Below are 13,387 nucleotides of genomic sequence, written 5' to 3'. Positions count from 1 at the left end.
CGGTAGTCGTTCGCGGCTATCCGCTCGCGCGACGCCCGGCAACCCAAACCGGCCTTGAGATGCCACTCAACATGATGGCGCGCATGGTGAGGGCCACCCACGTGGTGCCGTTTGGCTCGTCATGGTACATGAAAGGGTTTTCATCCATGCTGGTCCTCACCGCGCTGATAGACGACACGTTTCTATGGCACCACGCCTATAACCGAGATGGGGCCCGTGTCTCCTACTTCGACCACAAGCCGGCCAACCCGCCTACAGGTATCGTCACTGCGTCGGCGCTTCAGAATGGCCGCCATGTCGTGGGTTGGTGCTCTGATGTGAAACTTTATGCGGGTGCGCTCGGTGATTCCAACCTCAACATTCGCGGTTCCGGACTCGACCGTCCCGGTGCGACGTGTGTGCTTGAGAAGCTTACGATTACCGGAGGAAAATATATAACCGGCGGCGCAACCATCGCCATCGGAGTTAGGGAGAGCCCAATCCACCTGGGCCGGGACAGCTATCTGAACAAGATGCGATGGGTTTCTGGCCAGTACGCCATTCTCTGGGACGAAGGGGATGACCGGGGATGGCTGGTAAATGGGGCAAGCGCACTCCTTCACCTGGTGTTTGCCACGCTGGAAGACGACCTCAAGTGGATGCGGAACGAACTACCATCTGACCAGATCCTGTTCAAGAGGGAAGACTTGAAGGGTCCTCCAGTACCCCATACACCCAGCTCGGCGTTGAAAGTGCTGCTAAACCCGGAAAATAGGGCGCTCAAAATAGTAATCGACGATGTCGAGTCTACCGACGGAGCGAAGGATAAGGCGGCGGGGAAGACGATATACACACGCTTCAAAAATGTGGTGGAGAAGCAATTCAGCGTTTTGGAGCAAATCATGGACCATCAAATCGAGATCGAGACCAGCCCCGGTCTGGACTTGAGATTCCGAACCCGAAAGTCGCTCGAGGGATGGGACTTCCGGGATTTGGCCGTTGTGATAAAGCAGTCGTCCATTTACGCCCGCGTCAAAACTCTTCATACAATCGCTCACGGCTGGGTTGACTTCGCAAGGGAGATCAAGGCTATCACCATTTTTGGTAAAGGGTTCGGGGAGATTATTCGACCAACGGATGCGGAGTCAATCTGTCGCCACTGGGCTCAGGTACCAAACGGGCGGTACTACCTAGCAGCGTGCATCTCGGATCTCAAAGGTATCCTGGGATCGGAGGATGGTCATGATCGGAGCGAGAATCCAATAAGCATTTGCAACGATCTACACTGGCACGCCAGGGAAGACATGTTCCGACCCTGCCAGTGTGGCAAAACGGCCATGGGCAAGACAAAGGTTAGGCACTCGGAGGACGTTGCTCAAGTCCTAGCTCCGTCCCGCATGCGCTTTAAAAGGTTCCGGACGAGCACGATTCGTACGAGTAACTCCGTCGACCTCAAAGATGGCGGAGCCGTCGTGTTTGGCTATAACTCGCGTTTCGGGTTAAGATGGCCGGATGAGGGCGACCGGGACCCTGAAGAAGGGGAAATCCACCTCGAAACCCACCAAGAAGTAGCCAGCGACTATCGTGACAGCGCCCTCGGCACGAGTCCAGTTCCAACCGCAGCTGACAGCTGTACTAGCGAGGTGCAAGCGGCCCTCCAGCCTGACGGAACGGCCGAAACCCCTGCGCCGTCGTCGGCTAGGACAAGACCTCTGGCTAGTAACGTAGCACAAGAGACTAGAGCCCGCGAGCCTGAAGAGAACGTGGAGGACAGGCCGCTCTTGCCGGGCCAAAACAACCACAGCCCTGCGCAAGTGGCCCTTAGCCAGACCAAAACCGACAATCGAGATGGAGGCTCAAGCATTGGTGAGCTAGGCAGGTCGACGCCCGGCCGCTCGGCCATTGCATCTGCCATCATGACCACATCTCCTTTCCAGAGCGGGCCCAGCGTATCCGGGGCCGGTACTCAGGGTGGCCTTGGGGACAGTGGAGGAATTGGCGAGCCGCGGACAAAGCGGAGGGAGCGTCTGAGCTCGGTTTTCACGGGATCAAATCCGGTGGCAGGGTTAAAGGGTCGCGTGAAGGAGTTATTCCGCCGCTAGGGTAGCGGAAGGATCTGGTCTGTGGGGATGGCGTTGTTTCACTTAGAATGATATACATGGAAAAGTTGATGAGGGTACAGGTTCCGCTCAGGTAGATGTATGGAAATGGGCCTCTGTAGGGGGGCTGGATATTGGTTATTCACCGCCACGTTGCCGGGGGAAATGCCCTCGGCGGCTCAGACCCTTTGCAGCACGTGGTACGACAGAATTAGGTCGACGACTTTGGTGAGGGCAAGCGGGAGACGATCGGAGTCTTGTGGGTAGGGTGGTGTGTGCCTTTTAAAATGCTATTTAACATTGGCTTGCGGAATAGGTAAGCATGTTCCTTTGGGTAACAGGGGAGTCCTTCAATACAGAAAGATACCATTCTCTCCTTGTCCTAAGCCGCTCGTACGGGGCAGGATGACTTGCCCTTGCCTCTACTCGAACTGCGAAAAGAACTCCCAACTCTCGACCGCAGAGAACGTCTCAGCCGCGCCCGGATCCATCGGCTGCGGAGTATGATCGCCATCAAAAGCATTCCACACAACGGGGTAGTCACCACAGCCGCTATAGGCCGTCTTGACGTGCTTGCCACCCGCCGCGGGCTCGGGAGGCGACTGGGCGGTGCAGCCGTTGTTCTTCACAAAGCGATCGCGCATCTGGCGGCCGCCGGCGATGGGGAGCACCGAGTCCTTGGTGCCGTGCTGGCCGTAGTAGGCGACGGGCTCGGTGCCGCCCACACAGCCGCTGATCATGGGGTTGCCGGACAGGGCGGCGACGGCGCGGATCTGCTTGCCGAGCGAGCAGGCCAGGGAGAAGGACATGGCGGCGCCGTAGCTGAAGCCCGTCGAGAAGCGCAGGTTCTGGTCGATGCAGAGATCGGCCTCGACCGTCTCCATGACCGTCTCGAGGAAGGTCACATCTTCCCTGCCCTGGTTGGCCCAGCCGTTGTTGAGCCCGTTGGGCGCGATGTAGACGGCGCCCAGGGTGTCGTTGGCGAGCGCGGGGATTCCGTACCACGGTAGGTAGCCGCCGTTTCCGACCGTGACCTGCTGGGCGTTGCCGCCGAGGGCGTGCAGGGTGAAGATCAGCCGGTACGGGTGGCTGTTGTCGTAGTTCTCGGGGAGCTTGACGTAGAACTCGCGGTTCTTGCCGTTCGAGGTCAGACTCAGGGGTGTCGTAGCCGCCGCGTCGGTGATGAGTTTAGGGGCGTTGCCGCATCCCGTCGACGGTGTCGCAGCTGTCACGCCCCGAAGGGCCGCGACGACGAGTGCCACTGCGGGCAGAATCTGACTAAAGCAGCGAGTCATCTTGTTGTTGTTGTCGTCTAGTATCTCGCCAAAACTGCAGGCTGACAAGCGACAGTCAGGCCGTCGTCTCGGGATTCGGGAAGGGATCCAGGGTCCTTGTAAGGAGAAGCGAGGTGTGTAGCGCAGGGGTCCAAAATAGGAAAACGGAAGAGCCCTACAACCATTAGATTGGTGGAATTCCCCGGCATTTTGTGCCTGTTTGAGCGGTAGCTACCGCGGTATCTATTTCCACGAGCCTGTCGTGGTGGTTGCTTGCCCTCGGCATTGGGGTTCGGCAGGACCACAGCGTTGTAGATCGGCCGTGGGGTGCATTGCTGGGGTAAGTGTTGGGGTTCGTGTGACTGGTTAGACGCCTTGTATGGGTTGTAACCCCTCGCCCACTATGCGGGTGATATTGACAAAATGCATGGCATCCTTTTAAAATCCGTGGTTTCCCTGGTATGAGAGGGGACGCCGCCCGGCAACCAAGATCGGCTCCTCGACGTCTCACATGGCACCAGACTCTGGTCTGCATCCTTTCCGTGTTCTGGAGCCGAAATGGCGGCTCTGTGCAGATTAAATTGGCCTTTGTGCCCGACTACCTGGGACTCAGGCTATTACCTATTCTAGCTCGGGGGCCCATCTTCACTCCCCTGGAGATGCCACTTCATCCGGCCAACCATTGCCGCGTTTGGGTGCCGCATCAACCGGGTCTTCACAGCAGTCCGGGTTTGTGTGGTTGACGATGCTGATCTTTAAATATTAGAGCATCGGGTCGCCATGAACTGAGTTGGAAGATTCGCAACCACGGTCACAAATACACTTTCATCATCTGTTCTTCCCATCCGCCTTGGACATCGCCCATCATGCGTCTTCTTCAGTCCCTGACGAACCTTGCCGCCTTTGCGGGCCTGGCCCAGAGCGCGTCTCTGCAGCAGGTCAGCAACTTTGGCTCGAATCCGACCGGCCTACAGATGTACGCCTATGTGCCGGACAACCTTGCCGCGTCGCCAGCGATTATCGTTGCCGTAAGTTGTACAAGAATAACACATAAACTTGTTCCCGACGAAGAAGACTGACCCCCTGTCTAGCTGCACCCTTGCGGTGGCTCCGCCCAGGGCTGGTACTCCGGAACCAGGCTCCCTTCGCACGCCGACCAGCTCGGATTCATCCTCATCTACGCTGGCACGACCAAGATGAGCAACGTATGTAACCCCGTCTAGTAGACATGGTCATGGTAACCGCGCTAACCTTCCCGACAGTGCTGGGACGTCCAAAACCCCGCCAGTCTGACGCACGACGGCGGCGGCGACGCGGCCGGCATCATCAGCATGGTCAAGTACACGCTCGACAAGTACCAGGGCGACGCGGCCAAGGTGTACGTCATGGGGGGCTCGTCGGGGGCCATGATGACCAACGTGATGGCGGGGTCGTACCCGGACGTGTTCGAGGCCGGCGCGGCCTTCTCCGGGGTGGCGCACGCGTGCTTCCTCGGGGCCCCCTCGGCGACGCCCTTCTCGCCCAACCAGACGTGCGCGCAGGGCCAGATCCAGCGCTCGCCCGAGGAGTGGGGCAACCTGGTGCGCAACTCGTACCCGGGCTACACGGGCCGCCGCACCCGCATGCAGATCTTCCACGGCAACGCCGACGGCCTCGTCCGCCCCGAGTGCGGCCACCAGGCCCTCACCCAGTGGGCTAATGTTATGGGCCTCGAGCTGACCGCCACCAACGCCGGCGTGCCTTCAGCCCAGTACACCCAGGAGGTCTACGGCGACGGCACCCAGCTGCAGGGCTTCTTCGGCCAGGGCGTCGGCCACATCGCTCCCGTCAACGAGCCCGTCATGCTCAAGTTCTTTGGCTTGATGACCTAAAGGGTGCGCTGGGCACGGTGTCGACGCGGCTCGCTGTGTGGGGACGGGGCAGAGCCGATGTATGGTTTATGACTGGTACATAGGAGGACGCCTCTGGCAAGCAATATAGCATATCATGAACCTCTACCATGATGTCCCAGCGGTACGCGTGTGCCACAAGGCCGTATGATGTAATACTGTACGAACGGTCACCAACCATATGACCGTTCCCAGTCGTGACAGGCATGTCTGACCTTGCGACCTAGCTCATCCCATCAGCGCTCGCGGTAACGTGGAGGTGCAGGGGATGGATACAACGGTAATTACTGTTTCCCACACTGGTTTTCTGCCGTGTGGCGCGGGAGTTGTGTGGTGGCTCGGAGGGACTGCGACTGACCGGCCCCTGTCACTTGTCGTGTCTAGGTGGTCACGCTCTGCTCCCTTAAGGCTTGATGCAATTTGCGTCCGAGAGTAAATAAGATGTTAGACCGGGCTAGAGTGCCGTGCAAGCGATCCGGACCGGGCGAGCGCACCAGCGTCCGTCCTGGCCTGGCTTCGGCCGTGGAGATCACTCTTGAATGTCCCTGACTAGGCGGGGTTAAGGCGGCTTTAAATGATCGATGTCAAAAGAACCCCGTAAGCCCTTGGGGAAATAGTATGATGGAAAAACAACTGGAACGGCGATGAGCCCCTCGGTGTCCAACATGCCATGGACAGGTGCCATATATATATAGGGTCCTTTGTCAACACTCTCCAAAGCCTTGTTTCGGGGCTGCCGAATGTCCAACGCCGTGCGAGTTCACTGATTGGGGGAACACGGGACGTTCATGGCGATGGGGGACGAAACGACCTTGTCGACACGAGGACGCGAAACACGCCAATAACTTGTTCTCTCGTAATTATCATGCAAACAAGCAGCCCGAGATGCGTCGCTGTCCCATGCAGTCGTGGAGAAGGTTGCTAACTAACAAAGGCTGACCGAAAAGTCTCTGGTGCCTCCCGACGATAGTTCGGGTATATGTTACACGTCTCGTTCGGCTTAAGTCGACATCGTGTTGTTGTTCCGGCCGCCAGATCGGGCAGGCCGTCGCTTTCAGACGTCACAGCACGTCGTTATGGGCTCGCCCATGGGGAAATATGCGAAACATGATTGGGACATGAGTCATGAAATGGGGTTGAAAAGTCGATTTGACAAATCCGAGCTGCCCGACTCGACCCCGACTGCCCACTGTTAATAATATCCACTCAGTGACAGGGTTGAACCTTTGTGACATTGCCGCGGATTTGACACGTCAGTGCCGAATTAGGTAGGGCCTTGAAACAGTCTCGGGCTCAACGCAACGTTGAGTCTATTTTTTTCAGGAAGGTCAGGTTACGGCATGTCCGGAAACTCTCCTGGACCCCGGCACTCATTTCCAGGTACCTCCCTAATTCGATCTTGTTGACATGCTATTACGCAAGTGATAGGTTACTTCAAGGTGGATAAACCCGCCGTTAGCCGGTCATCGGTGGCCGTCAGGGGCATTCCCGAGGTTCTAGCCGGGTTCTAGGCACGTAAAAGATCCACCATTGCCCCATCGTCGGTGAGTAAGTGGCGATATTATAGTCCGCATTACAAGCAGGCCCGAAGTGCCATGTACCCCAGACGGGACTGCGCCGCGACTCCACGATTTGATGGACCCAAGATGTTCGAATCAAGTTGGAACTGCCCGGCCCTTGTTCGAAATGCTCCATTCTTTCTCCGATGACGGATTACCGAGGCGAAAATTGCCCTGACTCGTCCCTGGAAAAATGAGACGAACAGGATTTCTTCAAATATGAACTCCCCCCTGACCACATTTCCCCGGATTTCTCTCGACCCGACCTCAACAACCTCCTCAACGAGGTACCATCCAGCCCAAAAGCTTGGCTTGTTAGCGTCCGGCGCGGCATTAATTCGACGCCGGCAAGGCCACAGCTGAAATCCTCACACCTCGACTCCCACTTCAGGGGTTCCGCTCGCTCCCCGTCGAAATGGTGTCAAACGCCCCAGTTGCTGGCCTCGGTCCAGATGTCTCTTCAGAGAGGAAGAAAGATAAGGGGCCCGACGACATCGAACCAGCCCCGCCGATCTATTCCCCGGACGGCGAGATGAAAGATGGCTCGGAGGAAATCAACTATCATACCCTCACCTGGTGGTACGCTCACTCCGAACAATGAGTCACACGTTAGGACCTTGAAACTGACTTTATTTGTAGGCAAGCCGGAGTGGTCATGATTGCGGAGACGGTGTCGCTGGGTATCCTCTCGCTACCGGCCGTCGTGGCAAACCTCGGGCTGGCTCCCGGGATTGTTGTGATGGTCTTCATGGGCGTGTTATCGACATACTCGGGCCTCGTCATGGGAGAGTTCCGGAAAAAATACCCCTGGGTGGAGAGTTTCGGCGATGCTGGCGAGGTGATGGGCCGGTCCATCGGCATGGGCAAGCTTTTCCAAGAGGTTTTCGGCTGGGCCCAGGTCATCTTCCAAGTCTTCGTCATGGGCAGCCATCTCCTGACATGGACGATCTGCCTTAACACACTCACGGACAGCGCGGCGTGCACCATCGTGTGGGGTGTGGTCGGCCTAGGTGTCTTCTGGGTGCTGAATACCCCCCGCACCCTTCGAGCGGCGGGCTACTACTCATTCGCCTCTTTCGCGTCCATTTTCACGGCGGTCATGATCACCATGGTCGACGTGGGCATCGAGAAACCCATCGGCACGACCAGCATCGAGGTGGCGCGCACCATCGGGTTCAGCTCCGCCTTCCTGTCGGTCACCAACATCGCCGTGGCCTTCAGCGGACATTCGTGCTTCTTCAGCGTTATGTCGGAGCTAAAGCAGCCCAACGACTGGCCCAAGGCCCTGATGCTGCTGCAGGTGTGCGACACGGTCCTTTACATCATCGTCTCCGTGGTGGTTTACATCCACGTCGGCCCCAACGTCCCCTCGCCCGCCCTCTCCGCCGCCGCCTCTCCCATCCTCAGGAAGGTTATCTGGGGGATTGCCTTGCCGACTATCGTGTTGGCGGGCGTAATCTTCGCCCATGTAGCTGCCAAATACATCTTTGTGCGGGTGTTCGCCGGCACGAAGCATGTCGCGAAGCGCACCGCGGTGGGCCGAATCGGCTGGCTTGGCATCACGGCAACCATTTGGATCATCGCCTGGATCATTGCTCAGTCTATCCCTGTCTTTAGCAACTTGCTGGGGCTGGTATGTGCTCTGTTTGCCAGCTGGTTCTCGTACGGAATCCCGGGGTCTCTGTGGCTATGGATGCACTACGGGGAGTGGTTCACGACACCCACGAGGACTCTCAAGTTCGCGCTCAACGCTCTACTGGTGCTGGTCGGCCTACTGCTGTGTGCCTTGGGTCTGTGGTGCTCAGGGGAGGCCATTGCTCACGATGGAGGGACGGAGCCATGGTCTTGCAAGAGCAATGCTGCGCCGTAGCTAAATGCCCCTTAATGATACTCTGTGTGTTCTACCTATTTGTTTTACCGCTATTCTTGTATTAAGAATGTGTGAGTGATAATCGCCGAAAGATGTTTTTGTTGATGCCGAACGATCGTTCTAATTTCAGGGGCGGGTTCAACAACTAAAGAGAAAGGGGCAACGGGTTATGGTTCGGTATGGCACGCGGTGCAGTCCAGCAACACACATGTAGCCGTTCCATCTGCCGCTGTCCGCATTCCTTGGCCGTCCGACCTACATCATTGTCCCGAGCTTCGATATGCCCACTCGGTCAAACCAGGTTCGATTCCCAAGACGCCGGAAGATCTCACGCATCCGCTTGACCAGCCTTTCTCGGTACCAGCCGGTGCGGTATTAATCCTTTATATGTTTTTAACCGCCGGCCTCCCCTACAGTACAAGCGGGGCTAACTCTGTGTCGTTGCTCACGCAACGACACGGAAGTCCAAACCCGAGGTTGCCCAGACGGAGAACCACAGACAGGGTGGAAATACAACACTCTCGACTGGACGGAGATTACATAAAGTATTAAGCACGACAAAGTGGCGCAATATCTAGCCAGTTTAGGAAGGCAGGGGTTCAAGAGTGTGTTTATGGTGAGTGCAGTGATGGTGATGGTGATGGTGATAGTGATGGCGACAACTGGCGGGCAAGCCGGGATTCCCTCAACCGCGGTCGGCTGGGGGATAATAGGATGAGAAGCCCAGGGTAGTCTCCCTACATGCGTTCTTCGCAAGGATGGTTGTCAACGGTGGTTCACGGAAGACAGGATCTTGGTATCTGAAATGGGGATTTCTTTCAGGGACCGGCCCATAACGAGCTAGCTCGCCAGCGAGTACCATAGCCTCTATGCTGTTTATCTATCTAATCCCTCCTTTGCTTCCTCACGACCTGCGTGGTATGTCCAGCCGAACGACCACCTCCTCTCGCCATCTATGGAAACCCGTCCAATGGCCATGGCGCAATGACCGCAACGTGTCGCTTTTAACGGCGCGTTGGGCGCGCGGTAGCGGCAGGTCTCTGCGCAGGCCTCTGCGCGTTGGTAGGGGGGGGAGCTTTATTAGCAGTGGTAGGAGGGGGTTTTCCCTGCGCAGTGGTAGGGGCAAGAGGCTTCCGTGCACTGGTAGCGGCAGGAGGTCTCTGCGCACCGGTAGGGGCAGAAGGCTTGGTTTGAGCAGCGGGCGGATGGGCCTTAACAGCAAAAGGCTTGGGCGTAATCCTCGCAGTCGGTCTCCTAAACCCGCCACGAGGGATGGCAGGGGGTCGCTGCTTTGCCACGGCCCTGGGGTCGGGTTTACCCGAGTTTGTGAAAGACGGGGCCTGTTTGGTCTTGGAGCCGCCCTTTTTACCGCCCTTCTTGCTAACGCGGCCAGACTTGCTGGTAGACGTGTTGCCCTTGGCCACCGGCCGGCCCGATGAAGTCCACGCCGCGTCCTTGCGCCTGAGCTTTCGGCCGCTGCTGGTCGTCACCTCACCCTCGAGCCATCTAGCGTAGCGCACGCCATCGTATCGGTAGCGCGCCACGACAACGCCGTACTCCGAGCGGGTGGAGTTGGGGTGGTTGCACTGGAGGAGGTTTCGGTGGTGCTGGATGGCGAAGTCGGCTCCCATCTTGGACTCGCAGGTCCCCGACGCCGCGTCCGTGATGCGATGAGCATGGAGAGGCCGTCCCAGGTCTGACGGCTTAGCGTAGACCTCGACGTCTCCGTCTTCTTCGGGCTCTGCCGTCGTGTGGTAGTAACCAACCCCGCCGTCTGCGTGACACTGTCTGAGCGAATGCGGGCACGAAGGAGTACCGGCGTTTATAGCTTACAGGCCTGAGCCAGTTGCTCGAAGTTGTTGGGCAAAATAGCACGCTCATAGACGCCGACCGCGTACGCAAAGCAGTTGGGAACTTGGGTCTGGGTGTCGTCGATAATTATGTAACTTCCGGGTGTTGCGTAGGCAAAACGGCTCTGGATCCATGCATCGAACCTGGCTTCCGGAGTCGCCATTGTTGTGGCTGGAGAAAGGTGGTGAACTGAAAAGGGCAAAAAAGGGGCTTTCTATAAGTTCAACTGGGTTGGAAAATGTATGGAAGTTGAAGGGTGGCGGACTGATTGTGTTCTGATGGCCAGAGTCTTTCCTCGAGCCAACGGCATGTGGCATTTATACAAATTTACAGTCTTAGATGTGCTCTTTGGACATCCAACACGCCATGATTAGAATTTGCCCTGGTAGCACAAGTTTCAACTGCCTCAGCCAGTTCAAGAAGCCATCGCTGCCGGCACGGATGTTTCACGCCTGGCTCTCAAGGGACGCCGTCGCCATGAGTCCGGCCAAAGGCCGACAGGCCGAGAGCGATACGGCCCATTCACCGGGTCACTGCCAGGGAAGTTCGATGCCAGTGCCACTGCCCGTATCCCGGCGGCGCCAGAAGGTGAGACGTTGGATTCGGCCCCCAACCTATCCAGAGGCGCAGGATTAGGGCACTGTACCCGAAAGTCCCGGGACAAAAATAGTTAGTGAGCCAAGGTCGAGACAGCCCGGAGACAAAGATTCCGGGCAGCATGGCCATGAGCCAAGATCCCGAACGCCCTTGGCCTCGACAGTGTTAATGTAGACTGCCCTGAAACAAGGCTGAATTGCATCATATTTTGGTGCCACCTGGGCAAGCCTGGCGTCAATCCTCGTGGATGCGGCGCAAGGCGCTTAAAAAAGCCAGGAATCCAAAATTCTGAATCATGTGTCAGTTCAAGGTACTTTCGTATCCCAGTTTGTACTACCGTACTAAGTTGAGGTTTGGGATCCACGTTTCTTGGCTGTTTGAAGCGGTATTATTAATACTTGCCCGGCCAGTGAGCATCCCCTGGCGCTCCGCGTCCGTTGGAGCTGCATTCTTTCCATTCCGTGGCATCATTTGTTGAACTTTTGTTCAATTTTGTCAGCCACCTTCTCGCCCGCCCGCTCGCACGTCCTACCCAAACTATTTTCATTGCACCTCTCAACACCATGGGATACTTCGAGGAGTATGACTTGGATTCACGATTTAAATCCGTTCTCTCGAGTTGGAATCCGGTGAGGGGCTACTACCATGTCGTTCTCGACTGGGACCAGCGGCGGGCAATCTCGGTTTCGACTCCTGGGGAGAAAGATGATGAGTTCGTTTTCGAGGCACTCGAGGAGCTTGTTGATGACCTTCCCGATGACGTCGTGCATATAAAGGTGTCGGAGGACTTCCATCTACTATCATCGTCTACAGCCGTCGAGGACGACAATACGATGATTCCCTTCTACCCTTCACCTACCGACTTCCCGCCCCGGTTACCCACAGTTCGCCGGGATCAGCTCACCGAAATTGACCGGCTCGGAGTTCAAACGGATCACACGGTATACGAGCTTGGGCCTGGCCAACCGCCAAAGCATGTTGTCTTCAAATACTACCTGAACGAGGGCAACATCGCCATGTTTTGGCACGAAATCAACTGTACTCTTAGGATTCCCGCCCATCCAAATATCGTCCCCTTCGACCGCCTTGTTGTCGACTCTGCCACTCCCGGCAGCCCCGAAAAGGTGGTAGGGTTTACAACCCCGTTCGTCGCAGGAGGTACCATCTTGGACAATGTCAGCCGTATCTTCAAACTCGACCACCTCAAGCAACTCACAACGGTATGCTGACACCGTCGCCCGGTAGAGGGGAAATATCCTGCTACAGCGCTAACAATCTCCCTCCCCTTGGCTCTCGTCAGACAATAGACTACCTAAACCTCCAACTCGGAATCGTCCACGGGGACATCTGCCTCTGGAACCTCCTCATCGACGTCGAGACCGACCAGCTCAAGATCTTCGACTTCAACATGGGCGCCAAGCTCGGCTGGGAGGGCGACGAGGCCCACCAGGGTGTATACGGGTACGACGAGGACCGCAACGACGTCAAGCTGGCCATCTTCACGCTCTACGAGCTCATCACGCGCGACCTCTCCTTCCGCGAGGAGAACTACCCGCACGAGCTCGACGCGGCCGTGGTGCTGGCGATGCCGGCGTGGGAGCCGCACCCCGACGTGCGCCTCGAGGAGGGCGTCGAGGTTGCCGAGTACCGGCGGGTTCTGGAGGAGTGGGTGGCTAAGCGCAAGGAGGTCGATGCGGGGTTCGGCAGCTACGAGCAGGCGCCGGAGTCGATCGACTGGCCGTCGCTGCCCGAGTTTCCGGTTGTGGAGTTTGTGGGAAGTATGACGAAGAGGCAGTCGCAGATGCGGCAGGAGATGATCAAGCGGGGCGAGCCCTTCATGAAATGGTAAGTGCTTTGGGTGATGGGCTAACGAGGTACCTATCTGGGAGTATGACTGATGTTTCGATGTAGGCAGCGCCCGCCAACCCGCCGCCTTCCCCTTCCAGAGGGACAACGTCTTCTTGCCACCGGAGAGATAATTCGGGATGGACCCAAGGAAGGGTGATGGTGTCTGTGTGCCCGCAGGTTCCCTGTTCAAAAGTGGGAGTGTCCAACTGGGAAAGCGGCACGTAAGGGGCGGATCGGACTTATTATTAATTACCTACCTAGGTACCTAAGGTAGTTAAATATGCTGTAACCTCGGAGGTTCACTTGTCACGCATTTTATACTTCGACACCGTCAAACGGCCCGGCTCTTAGACAGAATAGGCTCAACAGTCAGTGATCATGTGCGCATGATATTAGAAAAAAGCGGACAATCTATGGTATT

At 57.1% G+C, this 13,387-nt stretch overlaps 5 protein-coding genes across 5 annotated transcripts; 3 read left to right on the top strand and 2 right to left on the bottom strand.

Annotated features, from left to right (window-relative positions):
• Positions 1-2,423: 2,423 nt before the first annotated feature.
• Positions 2,424-3,455, bottom strand: B0H64DRAFT_106673 (Alpha/Beta hydrolase protein). The gene has a single exon (XM_062797736.1). The coding sequence runs from the start codon at positions 3,371-3,373 to the stop codon at positions 2,501-2,503; it is 873 nt and encodes a 290-aa protein (XP_062660192.1). The 5' UTR covers positions 3,374-3,455; the 3' UTR covers positions 2,424-2,500.
• Positions 3,456-3,837: 382 nt separating this feature from the next.
• Positions 3,838-5,223, top strand: B0H64DRAFT_356193 (Alpha/Beta hydrolase protein; the record flags this gene model as incomplete). Its single annotated transcript, XM_062801586.1, has 3 exons — positions 3,838-4,380; positions 4,444-4,557; positions 4,615-5,223. Exons 1-3 carry the CDS (start codon positions 4,219-4,221, stop codon positions 5,221-5,223), a joined length of 885 nt encoding a protein of 294 aa, XP_062660191.1. The 5' UTR covers positions 3,838-4,218.
• A 1,610-nt stretch (positions 5,224-6,833) lies between these two features.
• B0H64DRAFT_456085 (transmembrane amino acid transporter protein-domain-containing protein) lies at positions 6,834-8,704 on the top strand. The gene is made up of 2 exons (XM_062807333.1): positions 6,834-7,379; positions 7,440-8,704. Exons 1-2 carry the CDS (start codon positions 7,216-7,218, stop codon positions 8,668-8,670), a joined length of 1,395 nt encoding a protein of 464 aa, XP_062660190.1. The 5' UTR covers positions 6,834-7,215; the 3' UTR covers positions 8,671-8,704.
• Positions 8,705-9,674: 970 nt separating this feature from the next.
• Positions 9,675-10,776, bottom strand: B0H64DRAFT_456081 (uncharacterized protein; the record flags this gene model as incomplete). Its single annotated transcript, XM_062807332.1, has 2 exons — positions 10,504-10,776; positions 9,675-10,444 (listed from the first exon to the last, which is right to left on the bottom strand). The coding sequence occupies exons 1-2, from the start codon at positions 10,682-10,684 to the stop codon at positions 9,675-9,677; spliced, it is 951 nt and encodes a 316-aa protein (XP_062660189.1). The 5' UTR covers positions 10,685-10,776.
• A 792-nt stretch (positions 10,777-11,568) lies between these two features.
• Positions 11,569-13,331, top strand: B0H64DRAFT_106634 (uncharacterized protein). Its single transcript, XM_062797734.1, has 3 exons — positions 11,569-12,338; positions 12,419-12,963; positions 13,030-13,331. The coding sequence occupies exons 1-3, from the start codon at positions 11,682-11,684 to the stop codon at positions 13,121-13,123; spliced, it is 1,296 nt and encodes a 431-aa protein (XP_062660188.1). The 5' UTR covers positions 11,569-11,681; the 3' UTR covers positions 13,124-13,331.
• The last annotated feature ends 56 nt before the right edge of the window (positions 13,332-13,387 follow it).

This window comes from Chaetomium fimeti (genome assembly GCF_033439085.1).
Source record: "Chaetomium fimeti strain CBS 168.71 chromosome Unknown B0H64scaffold_3, whole genome shotgun sequence".
NCBI lineage: Eukaryota > Fungi > Ascomycota > Sordariomycetes > Sordariales > Chaetomiaceae > Chaetomium > Chaetomium fimeti.
Note: the sequence above shows the minus strand (reverse complement) of the source record. Positions and strands in the feature narration are given on the sequence as shown.